The 24,238-nt window shown below is 44.3% G+C and overlaps 1 protein-coding gene across 2 annotated transcripts; it reads right to left on the reverse strand.

Moving 5' to 3' along the window:
• Nucleotides 1–470: 470 nt before the first annotated feature.
• Nucleotides 471–21,673, reverse strand: A1CF (APOBEC1 complementation factor). 2 transcript variants are annotated; one of them, XM_010083340.1, is made up of 11 exons: nucleotides 21,575–21,673; nucleotides 18,286–18,420; nucleotides 17,956–18,086; nucleotides 15,946–16,184; nucleotides 12,667–12,831; nucleotides 9,374–9,471; nucleotides 8,233–8,503; nucleotides 6,500–6,684; nucleotides 3,934–4,070; nucleotides 3,094–3,227; nucleotides 471–776 (listed from the first exon to the last, which is right to left on the reverse strand). In XM_010083340.1, the coding sequence occupies exons 1-11, from the start codon at nucleotides 21,671–21,673 to the stop codon at nucleotides 625–627; spliced, it is 1,746 nt and encodes a 581-aa protein (XP_010081642.1). In that variant the 3' UTR covers nucleotides 471–624. The 2 variants fall into 2 exon arrangements, with proteins under 2 accessions (XP_010081642.1, XP_010081641.1); XM_010083339.1 differs by having other exon boundaries at nucleotides 625–776; nucleotides 6,500–6,708.
• Between the last annotated feature and the right edge of the window lie 2,565 nt (nucleotides 21,674–24,238).

Here is a 24,238-nt window from a genome sequence, read left to right on the forward strand (position 1 = left end):
GATAAATATCTTTTTTCCTTGGCTGTGCCAGCATAAATTTAAAAGATGCTTGAGATGCCTGACCACATCCCCACGGTGCCTGTGGCACAGGGTGCTCAGAGGTGGTCCGAGGCAAACCGGAGCCCTCCGTGCAGCTGACAGGCAGCCTTTCTTTTCACCCACTGCTTTGCCTGGCTTGAGAAATTCTAGGGGGAGCAGGGGAGAACTGATAAAGAGAGGGGCTTGTTGGAGACACCCCATCCTTCCCCAGTCCTGTGTCACCATGTCCACAGGACCAACTGGTTTTGGCACAGGTTGTTGCTTGTAAACGCACACAAAATGGTGTGTATGTGTATATATATGTATGTATATTACACACACTGATAACTACTAATTTTCTGGGCTGAGATTTTGCTTTCTAGTGTGAAAATCTGATTTTGAGCCTTTTTTTCCCCTTAATTTCTCCTTTTCCCCCTGACATCCTGTTCTGAAACTAAAGAACTAAATGAAAGAAACTCCAACTAAAATCTAACTTTAGGCGACAGATTACTTTAAAATCATGAGGGTGTAAGAATTACCAGACTGAGTTTTGTTTTGTTTTTTCCTGCCTATGCTCAGTTTAAGGGAACTCTATTAAAGACAGGATTAAAACGCTCCATAGCCATCGCTGCGTGCAGCGACTGCAAAAGCGGGGTAGGCTTCATACGCCGCGTATGTCGCTAAATCTTGTCCCATAGTGACTGCTTGTTTGAGCTGAGTCGCTGTGACGGTCGCTGCTGCGTTAGCAATGGTGTATCCTGCATGAGAACGGAGAGAAAAAATGCAGATTAATGAAAAGACTTCCAAAAACCACCATTGACAGATGGTTTTTGTTGGGAAGACTTTGCTTTCGATGGGAATGACATAGGGAGCAATGAGTTTGTTAATGAGAATAATCTAATTAAATTAAATAGGTCATTTCTGGCATGTTCTTTCTTTATGTTGAAGCTGGAAAATTAATGCATTTTCTCACTTATTATTTGCTAAACACACTGCTTGAAAAATGCCCCTTTCTGTTGAATATTTTTTTCATTATACTTCGATTACCTCTGAGCTAAGAGGGGGTTAATGGTGCTCTGTACACTACCTCCCATGCATGACATGAAGATGGCAAGAAAATAGAGTAATATAGGGGAAATCTGGGCAGGTTTCATAGAGAAAATACGACTCTGATACTCTTCACAGTCAAAATACATGCAATTCAGGACAGCCACATTAGAGAGGAGGGAAACTTCCTCTATGCAATATGAGGGAGAAAGTATTTAGTAAACGGGATTTTTTTTTTTTCCCATCCATCTCTAATGGAAAATGTGGTTTCAACACTTCAAAATTTTCCATGGGAAAATGTTAGCTTTGCTGATTTAAAATGGATTACTGGGAAAACAAACATCATTTGGGGCTGCTTCGTCTGCAAGCAGGGTATAGCAGCTTGTCAACCAGACTGCAAGATTTTGCTGAGAAAGAATTGAGAATGAAGACGAAGCCCCAAGGCTGGGAAGAGTAGCTGGGGTACCCATCGGCTCTGCTGGACCAAACTACATCTCCCAGGATCCAAAATCTCCGACAGACCAGCTGGGCAATGGGGTTGACTCAAGGTCAGTCAGATTCAAGGTCATCCCAGTTAGGGAATGGAGATATTGGGCAACACCAAGAGAGTGTGGCCTTGTTGAAGGTGTTACCTTAGGGGAAAAAGCTGTCACCTGGGCGTTGTGGCCACACGAAGTCTCATCTTAGGCATCAGCAGAGTGAGGTGCAACATTTTGACTAGCAATTGAGAAATCTGTCAATTAAAGCGTATCTGCCACCATCATAAGAGAAAGTTGCTGCTGCCTGGGCACGACCTGAGCTGAGTTGGGCATTAGCAAGCCCTGACCAAGTACTGGGGTGTGCTGTGAGCAGGAAACTTTAAGGTATGTCAATTTGTTGAGTTTCCAAGGCAAATAAATAAGGGCGGATGAAAGAAAAAGGAGAGATTGTAATTAAGCAGTAAGTGGGGACTGGATTCAATAAAGAGCCCATTTGGTTTCCATGCTGCGGAAGCCTGCGCAAACCCCAGACAAATTGATTTTTCTGTGGCTTTTGTGGGCTCCTGTGGCAGGAAGCTGGATAAATTTTTTATTTTTTTATTTTTTACATCCATCCTTGAGACACTGAAAGCAATGCAGTAGTACTGACTAATGCATTCCTCATGTGCAGTTTGGCATGCCGTGTTCCCACTACATCAGAATAACCGTCATGCTGGCAAGCACGCTCAGTGTAATGCCTGCGAGCTGGATTCCAGCCAGCCTGTTTTCCATGGCTTCCCAAGCTGTTTTGGGCAGTTGCAAGAGCTGTTGAGTATGAATTCACAAATTGGAAAAAAAATCTCTCCCAGTGGGGATGTGAGAGCTGGGATCAGATCCTGAATTTCACGGTTGCATCATTTCTTTGGCAGATGAAATCAAGTGTTGGTTCAAGGAGGTGCTGGGGAAGGCAGATAGATTGTGAATCAATCAGCTACACTTGTTTGCAGTGAGAAACATCTGTTTCATCCTGGGTGGCACTGGCCAGCCAGCAGGTCCAGGAGAGTGGACTTATCCAAGATGTAACACTAGGGATGCCACTTCGGGATCCTGCATCCCATCTGGGGCTCCCAGTTGAAGGGAGGCATCCACAAACTAGAAGGAGTGGAGGAGAGGTGTGTACCTGGGATGGGGCTCTGAGTGATGGGGGATCCCCATCCTTGGAGACCACCCCAACTTGCCTGGACACAGCCCCAAGCAACCTACTGTAGCACCAGCATTGACCCTACTGGGAGCAGGGTTGGACCAGAGATACCCCCAACCCAGTGCCTCCAGCCTGAGTTGCTCTATGGTATGCATACTGTAATTTGGATAGTCCTGATATCGAGACAAATTACTATATAGGCAATAAAGATGTCTTAGACACAAGTATGAGCCAAGGTAGAGATATGTAGGGGATTGAAGCCAGGTCTGTTCTTGTTGGCCAAAACTGGGTTCATTCTTGACCTCCACAAGGAGGCATGCAGGAAAAATAATGTTCCAGGAGACCTTGGCTGGACAGACCTTCCCATACCTGGAAAAGCTGGTGCTGCAGGAGGCACCTCTGCTCCCTCTGTGGGAATCCCCAGTGTCTGAAGGGTGTATTCTGCTGCGTAGGTTTTGGCTTCATCGATATAGGCGCTGAGCTTGGGTGGTGTGAAGGGATGGCTGCGAATACAGCAAAATGTTAGCTTGTTTTCGGGTTGTTGGTTTTTTTTTTTTCCTCTAGGACTGTCCTGCAAGATGTTTTGATCTACTCATAGATGGTATCATCCCACTTATCAAATGGAAACATTACTTTACTGTGCTGATGCATTAACAAAAGTACTTTCCTCGTAGTCTGGGTTTTTTGCTGAGTTTATCGGCCCTGGGTCTCATTTTGGACACAACATCCTTTCAGAGCATGTTGTCCACTTTCAGGCCAAAAGAAAGTCTGCTGCCGTCTGGGCTTTTCTTTAAAATACAACAATTTTTTAGGTCAGAAATGTTTAGGATCATATTAGGAGCTGAATGATCAGCATGTTCCTTCAAGCTGCTTTCTTTTTCCCACAAGAGCTATCGCATGTCTTATCTTTGTACTGAAAAGAACCCTTTTGCCTGATTATTTCTGGCTTTCTGTAATTTTTGCGCCACCAGAGAGAAAGCACGAAGCATGGCAGGCATTGCTATCGGTCTGTTTTAGTCTATGGATGTTTTTCTCCCTAATATATATATTTAAAAAAGGAAATAGAGACCTGTGTGATTGTAGATTCTAGAGATGTATTGATTGTAGATTTCTAGAGATTGTAAGTTTATTTAGAGATTCTAGATAAAATGCCATTTAAAAAAAAAAAAATAATCCTAAACCCCAAGCAAACTTCAAATGGTTACGTACATGGTAGGGTTCTGGCTGGCGAGGGCCGGGATGGTGATTTTGTATAGGAAGAGCTGTCTTTGGTCTTGGCCAACTGCAGAGTGGAGCTGGTAAACAGGCTGGCCCCAGTTGTTTTTCTGGCAGATTTCTTCTAAGATCTAGAAAGGCAAAAAGAGATTTTTTTTTTTTTCCCTTGGGTTAATTGCCTTCTTGCTCAGCCCTGATGAGCTTGCTTCCCTTTAAAGTATTTCAGGGGTATTATGGCAGGGTTCCCTACGCTTAGGGGGGAAAAAAAAAAAAAAAAAAAAAAAAAAAAAAGAAGAAATGTCAGGGTAGCACACTTCACCTTGAAGTGCAAGATTCATCTAAATGTTTTATACTTTAAAAAGCCATTTAATTCCTGAAGTTAGTTTTTACCCCATTAAATAGGACATATTTGTCCTTTTGCTGTTTTATTCGGTTATTAGTGTGGGTTTCTTTGAATTTGTCCCAGAAATTCTATCTGTGCACTTCTTTTTAGCAGTGCTAAATCACTAGGGTTACATTCATCTTCACTGCTCCCCTGCCTCCCCGGCTTAGTCGATTACAGTGCATGAAAAGTCTAAACTATCGGGTTTTTTAACAAAAAAAGAAAAAGAAAAAGAAAAAAGGCTGTGTTTCCATCCAATTAATTATACAGGCTTCAATGGGCTATTTCTGTTTCTCATTTGAAAGAGAAACGCTGAACCACATTGGCCCCAGCCTTAGCTTATTCCATGGTAATTGGGAAGTGCTATCCAGAAATGCTACTGCTTTGGAGTTGTACTTTTTTTTTTTTTTTTTAAACCGACTGGGTACTTCAATGGGCTATTTCTGTTTCTCATTTGAAAGAGAAACACTGAACCACATTGGCCCCAGCCTTAGCACAGCTTATTCCATGGTAATTGGGAAGTGCTATCCAGAAATGCTACTGCTTTGGAGTTGTACTTTTTTTTTTTTTTTTAAACCGACTGGGTATGTGCTGTCCCAAATGGGTTTGAACACAGCGTGGTGTTCCCCTGCCTCCCTGTGAGCAACGCTCGGACCAGTTTTGTTTTGTTTTTCCAAGTAGCTCCATCAAACCTGACACTCAGCTGAGAAGATGTTGGGTCTTGGGGTCTTTGTGATGTTGGCCATGCTGCTAGCTGGGTTGGACTGGAGACCCCCCCGATGTTTCAAACCTGTGTCTTTCTGTGCTCTACCTTATTTAAAATTTACGCTTCATTTTCTTTAAAATTCAAAAGTAAAGTTTAAATAGCAGTGCTGCTTTTAATTTTGTAACTGTAGCTCCAACTGAAGTTTTAGCACTTTGTAGTGTCAATAAACTAGTTTGTTACACTTCTTGACAATGGCAACATTTGTTCCCTGCTGTCCCAAAGCCTTTACACGGATGTTGGTTTTATAATATTACATCAAAATTTAAATCCTCAATAAGGTTGCTTTTTAACGCTGAGCATCCTGGCTGGGCAGCGGGAATGAAATCCATCATTCAAAGATGCTGTTGAAACAGTCTCAGCGCAGCAGATGGGAGAGGCTGACCAAGCTGATGGGTATTAATGAGGCTGTCCTATTAGTGAGGCTGCCGTGAAGCAAGCTGTAGATGTTTAAGACCAGCTGTTGTGAAATAGTAGCAGTGGGGGGATTAGGGAGCTCAGCTGCTGTGAAAATGTGCCCAAAAAATAAGTGTTGCAAGTGCCTGGCACCATTAGTGTGCTATTTGAAATATGTGCAGTGAGGGTTTGGTGTTGATGGGAATAAGAAAAAATGAATGTCACCTGCCCTAAGGCAGTGCAACACCAGTCAAACTATTTCACCCCTCTTCTATGCTGATAAAATAGAGTATGGGGACTGTGAAATTTGGCATGTGGGAAAACCCCCCAATTTCCAGTTTTCTGGGAGAGAAGAGGATGTTTTTGTAGACTTTGGCAAACAGGATGGTGTGGCAATTGAAGTGTTAAAAGGCAGAGATATGCTTCAAAACTCAGGGTGAAGTTAGTTTCCCGTGTTGCTTTGGAGGATGTAAGGGGAAGGGCATCGCTGTAAGAGCCGGACCCTCAGAAACTTGGGGAATTTGTTCTGGGTTTTTTCTCCTCAGCCCTCACCCATCCAGCTGGATCCCAGTCCCGCACACATGATGGCACCCAAAGCCTCGTTGAGCAACTGGAGTTTCTGCACTGGCCTGGGTTGTGTGGACAGTCGACACCGCTTTCCCCACGAGTGATTTTAAGACGTACATTATTTTTCTATATGTGTGCATTCGTTCCTTGGTGAAGCTCCAAGCATCCTGTTTATCAAACCCATTTTGGGAGAGAATTTCTTTACCCTCAGTGCTTTTATAGAGCAACAGCCATAGCTGGAGTTCACTTTCCACCCATAGTTGCTTATGAAGAATCTCCCCCAAGGAAGAGCATCTCTGTTCTCCAGCGAGGCGGATGGGTATTGCAAGATGCAACTAGTGATTTTCTGGGTTTTTTTAATGTCTTTTGAGATGCAAGAGTGGATTTAGTTTTTCCCATTTTGGGTGAAGACAACCTGTGGTCGGGATATTGACTCTTTTTCGCGCACATACCTGGGGAGCAAGTTTGATCCCTTGGGGCTTTAGCGTGACATGGTTCATCGGCGTGAGCTCCATTCCTGGCAACAGGTCGTAGAGTTTATCCTCTCCCCTCTTTTCTCCTTTGAGCTGGTATCCACGCCCCAGGCCCGTGTACGCCAGGTAGCCACGACCTCCCAGTCCTCTAACTCCCGCAGCCCCTACAGGTACATTCATGTAAATTTCTAGGAATGTAAGAAGGCATTAAACTGAATCAAATCACCGGAAAAAATGACCCTGATTCTTGCTGAAATGGAAAAGTTAGCCCCACTCACCAGGTTTGGGAAGAACATGGGCAGGAGCCCCCCATAGCCTGTTGCCGGGATAACTCGGGCTCGGCATTGACACCCTTTATTTTTGGGCTCGTGTGTTTGGATGGGTGAGGATTTTTCAGGGAAAGCCCTGCTTCCTTCTGACCCACTTTCCATCTTCTTTGGACAGGTTTGATTTCCTGACACCTTTCCAACTGGATTTGTAATTGAAAGGCAGAGAGGGGACAGCTGATATCGCTTGCTGTCACCTTCTTGAGGAATTCAGCTTATACAATCCCTTGCTTGTATGAACTACATTTTTTTTTCCCCTCTACATTTCTATTTTTGTTTGGGGAGCCCTACTTGGGAGCCTGGGGAGACTTCAGGGCAAGAGAGGGCTGGTGGGTTATCACATCTGCACCATTCCTTCATGGTAGCTGGTCTCACCTGTGCGGGCAAAAACAGGGCAGGCACCAAGGAAAATTCCTGCTCCCCTCTTTAATTCTTTGGGAAGGAGGAACAATTGGCCAGCATGGTCTTGGAAACCCTAACGGGGTGCCCAGTGGGGTCCCAGTTTGCCATGGGACCTGGGAGGACCTGGGGCTGGGGACACAAGCTGACAGCTTTGGAATGATGAATTTGGAATTTTTGACGGCTTTTGGTCATCTTTGGAAGGAAGATCAAGTGGACAGATTTTTTTTTTTTTTTTTTTTTTTTTTTGCTAGCCCCTAAGCTCACTTGTGCACTTAGCAAATTATGGCTGTGAAGACATATAATTTTGGGGTTACCTGAGTGTGGCAATTTGATTTAGTCCTAGGTGCAGTCACCCAGGATCAAAGGCACCTCAGCACCTTTCAGAAATACTCTCTGTTTTCACAGTCTGTGTATTATTAGGTTAATGATTCCCCCCCAAAACAGTCCATCTTCCAGAGCACACAATTAATGGCTTTCTTGATTTCAATGCTGGTTCCCCACCCCGCCTCAGGGCATTGTGACCTCGCTGGGAAACGCCGTGGCTTTGGGTCAGAAAACACAAGAACTGGTAAAACTTTCCCTGTGACCTTCAAAGCAAAGAGGCAACACAGCGGAGAGCCATGCTGGTGGCTGGTGGAAGGAATTGACTCTGAAGAAGGGAAAGGAAATTTGCTTTCTTTGGTCTTCCCTGCTGGGGCAAAACCAGGAGGATTCGCAGTTTGTTTACACTGGATGGAGAGCAATCTGGAAGCTGATTCAAGCTTGGTCTGGAAAGCTCACTTTCTTTTCATCCCCTGCTTAGTCTGCTGGAAGATCACTGCACCTTTGAGAAGGACAGAGCCTAAAAATTGTGTTTCCCATCCCTCTCTGAAAGGGGTGCAGCATCCAGGGCAAAGACAAATGCCCTCAACATGAGTCTAGGGAGCAGCCACCCGAGCCCCAGAGGAAATATTTTGCTAGAGCTATTGGCGTGATGGGAGTTACCTCGGATGGATGGGGTCCGGATGATGCTCCTGTTGCTGAGCCCCTTGGCGGCAGGGAAGTGTAGGCTGGGGATAGCTGCGTAGGCTTGGGGTGCGTAGAAAACTGGAGCACCCAGGTAGGCAGCAGCAGGGTCATAGACATGTCCAAAGGTGTAGGTGTATTCTCCTTGCAGCATAGTACCTCTGCCACCTGTGCCCCGGGTGTATCTGACGTAGCTGTCTTTGTCAACGGGCTTGGCTAAGGTCACCTCGATGGGGGACCCATCCAGCACCTTCACATTGGGGTGGTGGGGAGAATGGAAGAAGCGTAAGTGTCCAAAAAGCATAGGGATTTTCCTGCCTAGAGAGGTAGCCTCCCCACCTGGTTTGCTAAGGGGATAGGAAGATGGCTAAAACCACCCAAAAAAAGCCAAAATCTCCCTCCCACAGGTGGAAGAAGGCGCCAGCTGGGTGAAGGCTTAATGTGTTGAGAGCACCCAGCCCCGACCTTAACTGAATTAACACATTTATGAAGCCTTTGAAAGGCTTCGCTTCCGTGCAAAGTAGGGTGTAAGTCAGGGAGATTATACATGTTCCTATGGAGAGTAGCAGTAGCACTAAAAATAGGAGCGGGGTTAACACGTCTTTGGGAACAGCTCTTGCACAACAGTGCCGTGAATTACATGTGGCACAAGAAGTACTAAATACAACAACCCCTTGCAAATCCATATCTGAAGTTGGAGCAGATGTTTCAAGTTGACCTTGTTTGTCCCAGTTCGCCATTCACACGCTGCCCTGCAAGAGTTTTTTGTTGGAAGACGTGGAACAAGGATGTGAGCATGAGCTAAGGGAACCCGTAACCCCTTCTTTGCTGACCCCTTCTTTGCTGATCCTTGTTTGGGCTTTGCTCTGCTGCTTTTTTTCTAAGCAGCAAACTACAGTCTGAGCTGGGCAAATGTTTAGCACAAATGCAAAGAGCAAGAAGCCAAAATGAACAGTTTGTGTACATCAGGGTTGCCGAAAAATTAATTCAGGAGTGTAAAAGCAGCCTGCAAAGAGAAAATGTGGCTAACACCTTCAGGATGTTTTTGTAGCTAATAAACCAGGCAGCTTTGTTTCAGCTGTGTACAATACACTGCACGTATTAGCATTGGCAGCTTTACCTTCCCATTAAAGGCTTTCATAGCTTCCACCGCGTCTTCTCTTTTATTAAAGTGCACAAAGGCGTAGTCTCTAATTTTCTTTACTCTCTCTACGGCGCCTGCAGAAAACATTGGAATATTAGTTGGAAATGGGTATTAGTTGGAAAATACAGACCTGAAAGAGCAACTGTGAGCCTTTGGAGACCAAAGGCTGATCAATGGTAAGAGAGCACGACAGTGTCTTCTTACCTCTTAGGATGTATATACCATGGGAAAATAAATAAGGGGCTGTAGTGTTTCAAGGAAAACCGGAAATGCTTGGGGTCAGACACCGGTAAGCTTCACATTTCACTGGAGTGGTTTTCTCATGTCCAAAATGCTCTGTTCGATGCTGCCTTTGGTCTTGTGTCTCCCTTCTCCAACAGATCACCAAGACCCGGATGGCTGAGCAGGACATGCACCGGATGAGGATTTTGTGAGCTACAGGTAACATCACTGTGTGGTCACCATCTCCACATGGTTTTGTAGGCACACGGTGCAAGAAGCGTGGACACGGCCCCCAGTGACCTGCTGCAGCTGCAAAGTTGGCCCTGCTGGGAGTGGGGTTGGGTTGAAGACCCTCATCCTGAATCTTACTACACCTCTGTGATTACCCAAAGTAATTTCAATCTAAATGGCTTCTTGTTCTTCTCCTCTATGTCCATCCTCTACAGCTTTCCCTTGTTATCTGCTTCGCTGCTGGGAACTTTTTGGCATTGAGATACTCAGCACTAAGGAATTTGTCTCCAAAATAACCACATCGGTCCTATTCCCCCTGGTCACGAGCTCTAGATACCTACCTTTTCTTCTCTAATTGTTTATCTTCCCCACTGCTGTGGGCTGGGAAGCACATCATCAACCAACGCAGTCCCAGGGACTCTAACACCCCCAAACACATCTTTTGGAAATCTGTCTAGGGAATGCTGAATGGCTCTTCTGTTGGCTTCTTACCCTTTGAAGCTGAACAGGCACGCAGGGAAATGTCATATTGCCGCAAAAAGCACTTAACTTAAATAACTGCAGGAGAAAAGATATTCCTTTGGAGTTCAGGGAGAGTCATTGGGAGCTCCAGTGGACTAAATGAAGCCTGTCCCAGCCTATAACCTCAGCAGCCTGCACATCTTCAAAATGACACTGGCACGGTAAGTAGCACTTTGTGTCCTTCTGGGATGGGAGAGTGATTTTCTAAGCCTGAAGTTATGGGAGTTATATGCTGAAGCCTCGTTTACAAGTCCAGGCTTTAATGAACTCTCTGTGTTTTGAAAATCCCCATTCTGCCTCCTCAAGAGAACTCTGTGTTACTGAGCCTCACTTGAGCCGGAAATCTGGCTCTTCCATGCTCCTGCCTCTGCTGGGGCAAAGCAACATGATACCCACTCTTGGGGCATCACCATGGAAAGACCATCTGCATTACATTATGAGGGGAATATTGTCCCCTTAGGCACGTTTGGAGAGTGCAACCTTCCTGCTGGAAACTTTGCCAGGGATGAGGATTTTTGCCAAAATCCCTAGGGAGCCAGGGCGAGGTTTTTCAGTGAGGCAAGTGATGCCTATCTCTATGGAAATCATCCAGCACAGAATCTGGCACAGATTTAAGGTGTGACACTTGTATTATATTACAATATAAGATGCGTAAGTGGAGTCTATGGAGCCTGTAGTGATGTGGGAATTGCTCTGTCATGGGGACCCCCAGATCACAACTCCTCTTGTTAGGATCAGTTTTTATTGGATGACTTGTCACTGTCAAAACAGCCTCTTAATGTCCTGGATCAAATGTGCTTCAAGGCACAACGAATAAGGTAGAGAACTGAGAGGGGAGGTGAATCATTTCAGATCCTTGCTGGGTGTTTCAATTGTAATATCATGATAACTTAAACTCCATTCGCTCTCCCCAAAGCTCAGGTTTTGCTCTTGTGATGCACAATGTTAGTTTTTTGTTGTTTTGTTGGGTTTAGGTTTTTTTTGTTGGTTTTTTTTTTTTTTTTGAAAGCATGGCATGGCTCTTAAAAAGGCACCCCTGATTTTATGTATTAAAAAAAAAGTCAATTTCTAGCATGAGAAGTAAAATGATAAAGTGACAAAAGGGAAATTACAGACAATAAGGATCTTCTGTTGTACTAGAGAACTTGTCTTAGGAGCAAAGCAGATGACTATTACCAAAGCATCAAAGGAGCACAAATGTGTTTCTGAGGAGCAAGAGCAGTTCAACATTAAGGAGCAAAACTGGGTAAATAAAGGAGGAAACAGTTAAGAGAGTGGGATGATATATATAGTTATTTAACTCAGAGGTAAAAATGGGCTTTCTAACAGCTTAGTTGTGGCTAAAAGTATCAGCTGGTGACATTAGAAGGACAGAAAAGACTCATCAAGAAATCTTATAAAGACCTTTGCATGGCAGCCTTGTACAGAAAAAAAAGACATGTACAGAGCAGAAATGAAAAGTTAGTGAAGGAAAAATAAAGCTTTGTAGTTGTATTTTTAAAAATTAGGAGAAGGAAGTTAATGGGAACAAGATGAAAGGTGATTTCACAGTGCCAAGCATAAGTTCCTAATGCCTAATGGCCTGTGTGGCTTGGAGAGCCACAGGAACGGGTTATTTTTACTTTGTTGTTTTTGGGTGGCATTTCCTAAAGCTGGAGTGACTCAGAAGTAAAATCTCCTTTGAAAGCAAGCAGGATTTTTATTCCCAACAAACATACTTCCTTTTTGAAACATCTCACCCTAAGTGTATGTAATACATGCCACAAAGGAATACTCTCATATTGTGCCTTAAATGATAAGCACTGATTATTCACAAATAGACAGGAGAGAGGTTTTTTTGTATGAAAATGATAGAATTCAGAATTCAGACAGATTAGGTAACAAGCATGTGTATTAGATCACTCTATTTCTATCATCATCCCTTCCCACAGCAGAAGAATGCTGAAATCACCCAGCTGTTTTGCAAACTCTCATTTTAAGGAAGACCCAAAACATTCAAAATAATTTCTATGACAGACATTCCCATGCAGCATTTTGGATCCTTTCCAGCCACCAATCAACCAAAAAAGGTTAGTAGAGGTGTTGGCTGGAAATTAAGGAGCCTTTAATGGGATGACATGGTGTTGGGTGGGAGCCTTCAGCCTAATGACATTTTTTATGGCATTGCACATGAATATTTTACAGCAGAAAACCAGTTATTTTTGTGTCTTCCTTTGGCATTTTATGAATGGAGGAATGTTTCCCTGTGCAGTAGCAGTACTTATTTAGGAGCTGGCACATCAGTGGGTCCCTACCTGGTTTGATGTTGTTGAACTCCTTTTCTATGGTCTCCTCAGTGGTCGAGAGCATGAGGTTCCTCACGTAGAGAATTTTTACCGATGACATGGTGTCTTCATCCACTTCCACTTCTGGTTCTGCCCAGTCAACGGCTATAGGGTGGCCCCACAACTGGATCCTTCCTTTAAAAGGGATTGGCGTGGTCAGTGTCAGACAGGCTTTGGCTACTCTCACTGCTGCTCAGAGACTATTCCTTGTGTAGTATGAGCAGCAGAATAGTCCAATTCTAAAAATGGGACTAAGATAAGCCTTTCTAGCTCAAAGCACAGTCATTTCATTAACTCATTTCCAGGAGCAGCTGGTCACACCTTCAGCGTGCTCCCGACGATACCTTAGATGCCTGCAGAAATGCAGCGTCCAGAATTAAAGAAGTGAAAATGCGGCCTGATTCACGATCCTCAGCATTCCCTGGCGTGCACTCTAATGGGAAATATTTGAAGGAACTTCTAAAAATTCCCCTTGACTGCAGAAGTTTAATTCCCTAGCTAATAGGAAAGGGATCCAGAAGTCCCAGCTGGATGAAATGAAACAGTAAAAGCAAGGATGGCTCTGTGTGCAAGTATTTGAAGCCGTATGGTCCCACTGGGTGAAGTTGCAGTGGAAGTAGTAGAAAACAAGGGCAGAAAAAGTCACGAGACATAAAATGGGTGAAAGTGTGGAGGAGAAGCACATGGGCTCTCTATACACTGGATTGAGCCACTGAGGGGCAGGGAATAACAAGAGCAATTAAAGAGGTTATTAAAAGCAATGTTGTCACCCAGTTAGCACACTGAGCTCCACAGTCATTTGCATCAAGTCACCTAATCTGTTAAGTAATTGATTAGTCAATTAACGATGTTTCATAAGTAATGAAAATGGACCACGACAGCCTTGTCTCAAAGCTGCGGGAATCGCAGTGCTGAGCAGACAGACACCGGGTAAGGCAGAGGGACATCTACGTAGTGATGGTTTCTTCACCTCCTGTCCTCTCCAGATGACAATATCTCTTTCCTCCTCTTTTTCTTCCTTGTCCATTCTGCACAGCTTGCAAGGTAAATCTTCCTCCCTTTTCTCTTCAGGAGCATTTGAAATCTGGCGGCCTGCTAATACCCAGAGCCCCAAATTTCATGTGTTCTATCTGTGGCCCACTTTTTCTCTGGCAATTTTAATCAGCCCAGCAGCTAGTTCTTTGGACGTGCAGTAGGGACTACTTTCTGTCTCAGCAGCATGGTAAGTGCCAGATATTCCTTCCCAATAATGAAACAAAACATCTGCCCCTTCTGCAAATGTCCCCCAAAGAGTAAGTGAGTCTTTCTGTGTTTTTTGTTTCTTCCTCTCTCATCTTTATGACATGAAAATTGGGTCCTCTGAGGCCTTGATTATGCTAAAACCTGGAAAGAAACCCCAGGGATGCCTGTGCCGGTAGAGGCAAAACAAGAATCTTGCAAAATATTTTTGGAGAGATCTGAAAAAAAAAGGCATCCTATCTTGCATCTCCACTTAGACAACCCATCTGAGATGGGATGGGAGCTCCAAAACAGAGGGAAATTAGATTGTGAGGGTGGAATCTGGAGACCTTTTTTTTCCAAGAACAAAAGTGAAAATTAAGAAACAAACCTTACAGGGGCTGCTCCCTGCTAGGAAGAGTCATGAATGAGCCAGGATTTGTGAAGAGACATTGGGCTGATGTTCAGCTTTCAGCACTGCCCAGTCTGATTCGGGCTGTTAGTGAACAGAAATAGAGATGGCTGCTGATGTGTTCCCAATTTCTGAATTGCCATTTTCTGTTCAATAGTGGAAACAGTGACCCGACTGACTTGCAGCAAGGAGCTAAGCTTGTTGTCTGCACTAGCTTCTTGCTAAAACCCAGTTGTTCTCCACCCTCTTGTTTAACCAGGAGATAGGACAAGGTTTTCAGAAAACGCATCTTCCCTTTTCAGCATTTCTGTCTCTTCTACAAAGCTCCCTGAAAGAGCAGTGAGGATCAGAGTAAAGGAAGCATCTTGATAATATTTAGTCTCACATTCATGCGATGCATCAGCTGCAGACACATTCAGTTCTGGCTGGAAACTTTTTTTCGCGTTCCTCCCATATGTTTGCAACATCAGAAGACTCTGGCTCCTGCTCAGGCCTTTGAAATTCCTCAAACTGTTTACCAAGATGTCTCTAAACTGGAAAACACCAGCTCATTGCACATGTCCACATGCTCGTTCCCATCTATCTCACTGCCTTTGCTCAGGATCTCAAGTGCTCTGCTCCTCAAAGCTGCCGTTGGCAGTGGTGGCTGTGCCTGCTCCTTCCCTCGTTCTGGATATAGAAACCATGGAAAAGTTGTGCTGAAGCACAGAGCAGCTGAATGTGCTCCTACGATCAGGGAGACATTAAACTGATGCAGAAGAAAAGGAAAAAATAGTCACAGTAAGATATGCCACAATAGCTAAGTGTACTCGGTGCTCAAAATAATTTTACAGTAAGAAAAAAGGATTTAAATGACTTGTGATGTTTCACCAGCTGTTGTATAGGAAGAGTTAAAGAAGGATGGTGGGGCATGAACAAGTCCCAAAAGAGAAGATTTATTTAATTCCTTCACCAGAAAGTGAGCTGGGTTTGACATAGCAGTGCAGAAGATGCTGAGCATATGAAAGCATGAGAAAATTGGTGAAATCACTGCAAATGCACTTAATGTTCAGTGACTCCTTCATCTAACACCTGCCAAACTTTTCTCTGCTTCACAATGGTCTTTGAATGTCCCCCAATGCTAAATAATATAGACTGATTCTTTATATTATTTAAATCCTCAAGCAATTCCTCATCCTCATCATCATTTGAAGTTTTCTTCTCACATAGAAAATATACATTTTCTGAGACATCTTGAGTACACTCTCAAGGCTGAATATGTTCTTGGATGCTTTCCTGAGTGACACTCTCCAAGAGGCCATAAATGAGGCTGTATTCGACATAACACAAGATAACCACAGGATAATACTACAACAGAGCTGTATGGATACATGCAGCTAAATCCACCTAGCTGTATTTTTAATAAATTCAAGCTCATAAAAGAAGAGCCAGACAGCCTGATGTATTGGGGTCCCTCCTTGCCCTGGGTGCCTCTAGCAGCCAAGAGGAGAAAACCCAACAGCCTTTGCTTCCTTGGGTACATGGGTGCTCTGGAGCCTTTGGTCTCACTGCAGCGCAAGGTGTCCATAGATGACCACTGAGATTAAGCCATCCCCACCACCATCACCACCTGTATTAACCTGGGAGCAGTTTTCTCCTGGCCATTGCTGCTGCCCGATGGCTTTCATATTCCACAAAAGCAAAACCCCGGTTTTTGGTTTTATCAGCTGCACTAGGGTAGACAATGACGTCCACGACTCCGTCTGTGACTTTCTTCATTTCTGCTAAGATTTCCTCCCTCTTCTTCGTTTTGGGGATCCCTCCCACAAACAGGCGGCAGTTGTCCACGCTGGCACAGACTCCAAGGAGACGCCCGTTCCTGTGTATAAACAACATTGATGGCTCGTCAGGAGTCAGGACTGGTTACCCTGAGGTATTCAAGGCCAGGCTGGATGAGGCTTTGAGCAACCTGGTCTAGTGGAGGGTGTCCCTGCCCGTGGCAGGGGGTTTGGAACTTGATGGTCTTTAAGGTCCTTTCCAACCCAAACCATTCTATGATTCTCAAAGAGAGAAAAAATTTAAAATAGAACCCTTCTGTTGTCCCAAAACACAAGGTCAAACACCAGGTCTCCTGCTCCTGCAGCATAGGTTGTTTGGGATGTTCAAGCGGTCTTGCTTAATGCAAGAGCTTAATGCAAGAGCTAACGCAAAGGCTGCCACTCTGTTAAATTTGACATCAAAGTAAGGCAGCACAGTTGAAATGAAGGATTTGAGATCAGGGAGAAAACAAAGCCAAATTTTGCTTTTGCTTCCTGGAATTCTGCGTTTTGTTATTTGCAAAACCAGCCGCTACCAGGCAACTGGACCTACCACCGATGGACACAGCAGTGACTCTTGTGTGGCCACCAGTACAAGCCAGGATTTGTTGTGTCCGCCAGTGATTTGTAGCTTCCCAGTCACCACTGGGCCTCATGACTGGACGTGGTTTAGTGGTGGACTTGGTAGTCCGTGGTTGGACTTGATGATCTTAAAGGTCTTTTCCAACCTAAACAATTCTGTGATTCTGTGACTGAGATTTTGGGGAAAGAAAATCCCTTGTCACGGGGAGACACCATTTGAGCACTTACTGATGCCAGTTGTTGTACAGACCCCCAAGTAAAAATTTCCTTACAGGGACTTTGCTCACTTATTCATGGTCCAAGTACCTCTTGCAGGTCTTGAGAAGTTAAAAGCTTTTTTAGAGGAGTTTTTGGAACAAGGGAAGTAGGCAGAGTAGGTGGAGGTGGACGAAGCCTTTTCTTTAAGACCTTCCAGCCTCTGATAGAAATCACATTTCCAAGCCCTCCCTGTGTGCCTTGTGACCTGCTTGTCCTTAGAGTTGCTACTAAAGCAATTCACAACTCATCTTTTAAAAATTAAAAACAAAAAAAAAAACTATAAAATTGCCAGAATGGTTTATCTCTAAATGCTTCTAAGCAGAGGCCATTCATCCCACTTTGAACTGTAAAAAACCATAAAATGTTGAAATCAATACAAAACATATTGATGGGCCTATATGTTGTTGATTTCTGGCTGGTTTGTTCCCAATTTCTAGTCACAAACATGATGGCTTTTTCTGTTCCTATCTATTAGGAAATGTCACTGTTTTGCCATTTGGTTTCCATGTTTCCATCCTATTTCACCCCCTTTTTTTTTTTTTTTTTTTTTTTTTGGCTGGGGGATAGCCTTTATTTTTTCCGATATCACTCTGTCTCCCAGAACATACCTGCAGTATAAATCATGAGAGATTGTGAACAGGAATAAATCAACAAAAAACAGCCCAGAGAGGAACATGAAATAAACAGCTATGGTAAGGCAAAAGTTAATTTGATCCAAAGCAAAATATTTTTTCCAATATTCTGGTAGAATATTTTTTTTTTTTGTAACAAAGAAATTTCCTTGAAAAGATTTTGTCTGTGATGAGTCCTACATACTGCCTTTTACTATGGCATAAAGCAATGACTGCACAGGGAGGCAAGAAGTGATTTCCTCTTAAAGCTTAGGTACCTAAATAACCTTCATCTGGGCTTCAAGGAAAAACATGCCTTACATAACAAGGTAGTTTAACAGATATGTTTTAAAGTTGATGGGAAGGCGTTTGCCACGCTTACCTAATTTCATAATTGTTGAGTTGCTTTATTGCATTCTTTGCCTCCTGTTTATTTGAAAAGGTCACAAAGGCATAGCCCCTGTTGTTGCCATTAAAATCCATCATCATTCTCATTTCATAGATTTTGCCGATCTGCAAATAGAAAGAAAAAGGTTTGTCAGCAAGGCTGGAGGTGTTTAAGCAAGACCAAGTGCTTCCTTGACTATATCTTGTCAGAGCTCCACCAAGCCAAGGGTAGTCTGGGCCAAATCATATCCTTGAAATCAGCCTTGACACGCAGCTCTGATCATCAGTATCCTCTGCAAAATAACTACCCACCATGAAGTCTTACTTTTTCACACAGTGGTATAAGTTCATCTTCAAAGAGGTCTCGGGGCAGTTTCCCAATAAAGATCTCGCACCCCCTCTCCGGCGGAGGGCCGTCCCAGCCGGGTGGTGGGCCTCCGTATTTCCTCTGCCCATTTTCCTGCCATGGAGACAAGGAGAAGGAGGGTTTAGATGTAGATTTTAAATGTGGATGTAATCAACCCTTTTGCAGGGAATGACACTTTAGACATTCTCCGTTACGAGTGGGCTGGAGGCAGATGCCCTTCTTCCCCGCAAGGAGCAACTCTACAGACTCATTGGAGATAACGTAGTGTGCATGGGCTGCCCCACTGCCGTATCTGTGCTGAAAATCTTTGATATCCCCATTAGCGGGCTCGTGATGTCCTGGAGAAGGGTCTGGTTTGTACCTAGCTGAGTTTTGCTGGGGAACATGCATCAGTGCATGGTCCACAGCTCAATTGCTACTTCAGATGTCAAAGATGGACACAGTCAAATACCTCCTTGGAAAACATAGGTTATATTGGCTATAGGGAGGTGAATCTCTGTGGACTGTGTGTAAGTTGTGGACCACGTAATATTGCACTTGCAAAATGTATAACTTGTCATGGTTCTTCATCCAGTCATAAACATTTATTAACAATGTTATTACCTCTTATTTTAGTAATTGATGGAGAGCATCCTACTATGGAGAGCATCTTACTATAGAGACCAAGGAACAGATACTGGAAGGATCGTGTTTGAAAGCAGAAGGACTTTCGAAAAGCAGAAGGCACCTGGACCTCGAAAAGTGCTAACATAGGAGGAAAACCAGGGATGAAGTTAGAAGTTTGGATAGGTGTAGACAAAGTGGCCAGCCAGGGAGCCCAAGGCATCATTGGCACTAGGTGATGCTGGAGCTGCTCAATGTGCTTGAAAAAAAGATGTTTATGTCAGTGGTCAGGCTTAGTAAAGAAGCAGCAATGCCTGGCACAAGGTGTGATGAGGACCTGGGCTGGGAGATGGGCATGGAGAGATGGTGCACCCCAACACCCACACGCCTTCCCACCCTGAGAAGTGGTCAAACCCTTTCTCTAACTGTGCCAGGGGTTTCAGAGGGAGCCCCACAGCGGGGACAGAGGAGGGTCATCACTAGGAGGAGGCCAGGTGAGGGGCAATAGATGATGCTTGCCTACCCAGGAGTTTCTTTAGGCAGAAAGCAAGTCTTGGCTCTGAATAATATCCAAAAATGTGAATGTTTGCTATGTTTTTGCTAGGTGAGTGCCGCTCTGTTCTCCTTGCCCATTTTTCATGATCTTTCCTGTATTTTCTCTCCTTTCCTCCTTTCCTCCCCTCCTTCTTTCCTTCCCTCCTCTCCTTTCCTTCTCTCCTTTCCTCTCCCATCCTGCAGCAATGCCCTGTGCCCAGAGGAGCACATGACTATCGTAATTTTTCTATTTTTGGCTCCTTAACCATTTCTGTAGTCATTTCCCACTCTGGGATTATTCCAAGCAATTGAATGGCTGTACAGCTGACTTAAGAGGAAAGCCTAAAGCACATAAGAAAACAGGGATTCTTGCAGGAAAATAAGAAGATACTATGAGCTCCTTCCATTTTCCTGAGCCTGTAACAGGCCCTGAATTATCAGTGCTTGCTCCTGTTTTGCAAATTGTTTTCAGCATAGTGATGGAGTCATGGGGACATGTGAATTTATGAACAAATTCTTATAGCAAATCTAACAGGAACATCATGATGTTTCAGGCTATTATTCTGCACCCAGTTTGGCTCAACTGAGCACATTGCTGTTGTGGAAATTTTCCATCTCTTGAGCCATTCATTAAGTGAAGAAAAAAAAAGTGATGGTTGTGTTTGGTACTGTTGCAGTCATCTGCAATCTTCATTGGCATGTCAGCTGAAGGAAGAAGTGAATCACCTGGAGGAATGCTGAGCTCAGCAATAATGGTCTGAAAATGGCCAGAGGAGTCTTACTGCTCCACTTTAATCCTCGTGAGAGAGAGTCAATGGAACAGTTTGGTGTTTTTTTTTTTTTTTTCCTCATTTTGTCAGTGTATGTGGGAGCTGATGTGCAAGGAGGCACAGCAAGAAATTAAGTATTCTCTCAATCTACAGTGGCCTCCTTGGTGGCTTGAAGGCAGCATCTCAACAAACTCATCTCAGTGAGGTGTCTGGAGGGAAGGAGGATTTCCTCATCCCCTTTGTGATGATGTGTGATCCTGGAGTGCACTGAGGAAGAAGACGTTTGGCTATAGCATAGCTAGGTTCAAAGAAAAGCCCAAAGAGATGTGGAAAAGGAAATTTGGAGAAAAAAAAAAAAGATAAAAGGTAAGCTTTGAAAGAAAGGGAAAAGGTAGGGAGACAGAAGATGCTGTGATGTGAGGATGTGTGGTTTAGGAATGAGCTATAGCCAGGTGTGACAGTATGAAAAATTGAAGACCAGGATGGAGAAAGCCACAATAAATATAAGCCATAGAGTAGTTAGTTATCTTTTGGGTAAGGTACAGCAGAAAGCCTCCTCAAGGGCAACAAGCCCAGCTGCTGGCCTGGTCCTGGGCTGCTCACAGGATTAAGGGCTATAGGAAAATGCTTCCCCCCCCCACCCAGGACTCTCAGTTTTTGCTTTGGGCTGTTGTGCCCTCTAGTGCTACGCGAACCAAGGCAGAGCCCAACATTGTTTTCAGTCACCACTTCTAGGATGCAAAGTTGGTCATATTAGTGCCCAATGCTTTTCGAAAAATTAGCTTGTTTTGGTCATGTTAACTGAGAATGGCTTCTTCAGATGGCTTTTGAAGGACATGCCCAGTCTCCACCTGTCCTAACCAGAGGAGGCTTTGCACTTGGAGACCTGGAAACCTAAACTGGGAACAAACCTTTGGTGCACATGTGCAAAGATTCATACAAAAGCCAGATCTGGCGGTGATGCTTTGGACTTCCTATGGCCAACTCTGGCCCTACGCTCTTCTCAAACTTTCCTTGGTCGGTTTTCTTTGCTACGCTACCACTGTAGCCATGGCTTTGAGACAGCAAGCCCAACCTTTCCCAATATTTAGCAGAGCTAAGTTGGTTATTTTTTTTTTCCACCTTTATCCTAATTTGGCATTGGGCAAAGAATTCCTGGAGGAATAAGATCCCGCTTCATAAAAGACAGAACCTTTCACACGTAGTTATGTGCAGCACTTATGTTAGAGAAAAACAGAGAGAAGAAGAATGAGCAAAGAGTTCTTTATGCCTACAGATCTGCTGCTCAAGCCCCTGATGCAACATATTGCACACAAAAGGACATGCCCGTGAATTCCTACCTGGATCAAATTATATCCCGTTCGCTGAATTAATGCACGGAGGGCGGCTTCTTTCTGTGTGCCGGTCAATCCATCCCCGGATTTGTGATTTGATTCCATTGTGAGTGATTATCAGCAAAAAATCAGGTTAATTAGGGGTGCTCACTGCAATCAAATTTAAGATAAATTAAATAAATTAATATGGCGAGGAGGAGAAAGTCCGCCCTCCTGAGAAAGTTAACAGGATCATTCTTCCCAAATCAGTCGTTCTGAGGTCAAAACAAAACACCACTGACTATGGAAAAAGCAAAAATATTCCCCTCTTACATGTTGCATGAAAATAAATAGCACTTGAACCCAGGGTCAGATTTTGGACAGTACTGCAGTGAAACGCAGACGGATATCATAACATATGGGTGCATGTGTCTTAGGAGGGAAACACGTGTCAGGCGCCTAATCGTGCTCTGGCTACATGGCCAAGAGTCGTTCATGCCATTGCATCCCGTTGATGCTGAGAAGGGAACTTCATACAAGCCATGTCCGGCACTTCATGAGACACGTAAGACATAGGTCCAGACCTGGCCTATTTTTAAAAAACATGAAAATGGGAGAACTTCAGGTCCATATCTAGGTTCAGGGCTGGGATGGATATTTTGATTCAGAGCTGTAGTTCTAGGTCATGCCTAATAATTATTTTTTTTTTTTTAAGTTTTGGTTCTGGGTTGAAAACACCATAAAGCCAAAATCTTAATCTGAATCTGGTCACAAACTGACAAAGGGCTGTTTACAAGATGGATGTGCTCCTCTAATTTCAGGCTGCCTAGTTTTTCCTCCATGCTGAGCTTTGAACTTGTGCAAAACGCATTTGTACGAGCAGGTGTAGAAAACAGTCTGCAGATGCAATGCCAAGCTTGAGGACTCATGATGATGGGCTGATGCTGAACACCAGCAGGGGCAAAACCAGTTGCCTCCTAACTGGGGGATGTACTGTGGGCTGGTAGGACCAAGAACTTCATAGCAGGAAATCACCAAATTGCGTAATCCAAAATCATCATTATTGCTTTAAATTGCTTTCAGTTGTACAAAAGCGGAGGCAATGGAAGGTGATGGTAACTCCCAGGCTCGCTTGGAGAGCAAACAGGACCAAAAGTGGCCGGGGTGGGTGGACTGGGGACAAGGGGGATGGGGTACCACAGGACCCCCCATGGCACAGGGATAGGGAAGGGCTTTGGATGGCAGTGGGGATGGTGGATGGAGGAGAAGGAAAATCTGGAGGAGCAGAGAGGAGAAGACGGAAAGGTGGAGGGCAAATGGATAGCTGTGGCTGTGCCCTGAGCTGATGCTAAATTTTGGGGAGAGGACCCTAAACAATCCCCCTGTACAGCAGGTCCCTTCGTGCACATAACTTGAGCATTGCTCGTACAGAAACGCAGGTAAAGAAGTGCAACGTATCCAGCTACAGCAGGTTTTCTGATTGTGCCTCCATGCTACAGAAAGAACAGAAAAAGCCTTTCCCAGTAACTGCCTCTTTAACACCAAAATCTTTTATTAGCACATGCTGCTTTTGCAGTTCATTGAGGGAAGAGCTAAGGTTTGAGGCTGGCTACTTCGCCTTTGGATATTATGTGCTCTGATATCTAGGTATCTTAGAAGACTTAAACTGGTGCTTGAATTTAAATAAATTTATTATTCTCAGTGCCAAAAATAGGGCACAAGACCAGGTCTTTGGAGTGTCTCAGCCTTGTGTCAGTCGGGCTCTGCCACACTGACCTCTGGAGACTGCGACTTAAATATTTGGAAATGAGATATCTCTGTAATGACAGATTTTGGAGTTATTTGTCACCCTTCTGATGTGTTTGGTTTGGTTTTTGGTTTTTTTTTCATGATCCCAGTGTTTTATTCACTACCAGTGTGCAGGGACTGGGAGATGGACTGTCCGATGCAATAGCTCTTTCCCATCTCTATTCAAAACAAGTTTTTTCTTCAGCGACTGGAGCTCAATTATTGTTTTGTTTTGCCCTTGCTGGAGGGTGTCAGCAAAACCCTGCCAATGCTTGCAATTTCTGTGGCTATCAACTCTTCCAGAGCTGAGGTTCAGCACAGCATAGGGCAGGATCAGCACAATGCCATGCAAAAAAGAGTCAGATGACTGCTTAAGAAGGAAAAAAACAGTCATTCCAAAAAACCCAACTAAAATCCAAATGGATTCTGCATCCTTCCTTGCCTGAGCAGAGACACCCTAGAGGGGAAAGCTCCAGTTTACTGCAAATTTGGCCCCTTATATTTTGCTTTTGCTGTATCCTGGTTTCATCACGGGGTCGAGCGACCAAATTGCAGCACTCGGTGCAAATTTGCACAGTGCTCCACAAATCTCCATTAGCCCTTACAGTTCCACTTGAGCCCATCCACTTGTACCCAAAAGCTGGCGCAGAGCTGGGGATGAAACGGGATGGCTGTGCTATGCAGATATCTCTGATATTCATCACCTTGGATTTAACAATTCTTTTCTTTTCTCTATATCAGTGCTGCAGTGACCTGATTCCTGACAGGGATGCTGCCTGGAGTGTCGGGGCGCAGGCTGCTGGCAGACAGCAGGCACATCACCCCACGCCAGCAACGTCTCTACTCTGTGCCGGGAAAGTGGCTGGACCGCAGCCAGGCAAACCTCGGCGGGTTTCCATAGCG

This window comes from Pterocles gutturalis, unplaced genomic scaffold (genome assembly GCF_000699245.1).
Source record: "Pterocles gutturalis isolate BGI_N339 unplaced genomic scaffold, ASM69924v1 scaffold32070, whole genome shotgun sequence".
Classification (NCBI taxonomy): domain Eukaryota; kingdom Metazoa; phylum Chordata; class Aves; order Pterocliformes; family Pteroclidae; genus Pterocles; species Pterocles gutturalis.

Excerpts from the sequence above, each read along its gene's own strand:
- A1CF (XM_010083339.1), bottom strand. The coding sequence starts at position 21,673 with ATGGAATCAAATCACAAATCCGGGGATGGATTGACCGGCACACAGAAA. Across the intron at positions 18,087-18,285 it reads TTATACCACTGTGTGAAAAA|ATCGGCAAAATCTATGAAAT; the intron begins GTAAGACTTCAT and ends TTCTATTTGCAG. Across the intron at positions 12,832-15,945 it reads CAGGAGAAAACTGCTCCCAG|GAAGGATCCAGTTGTGGGGC; the intron begins GTTAATACAGGT and ends TCCCTTTTAAAG.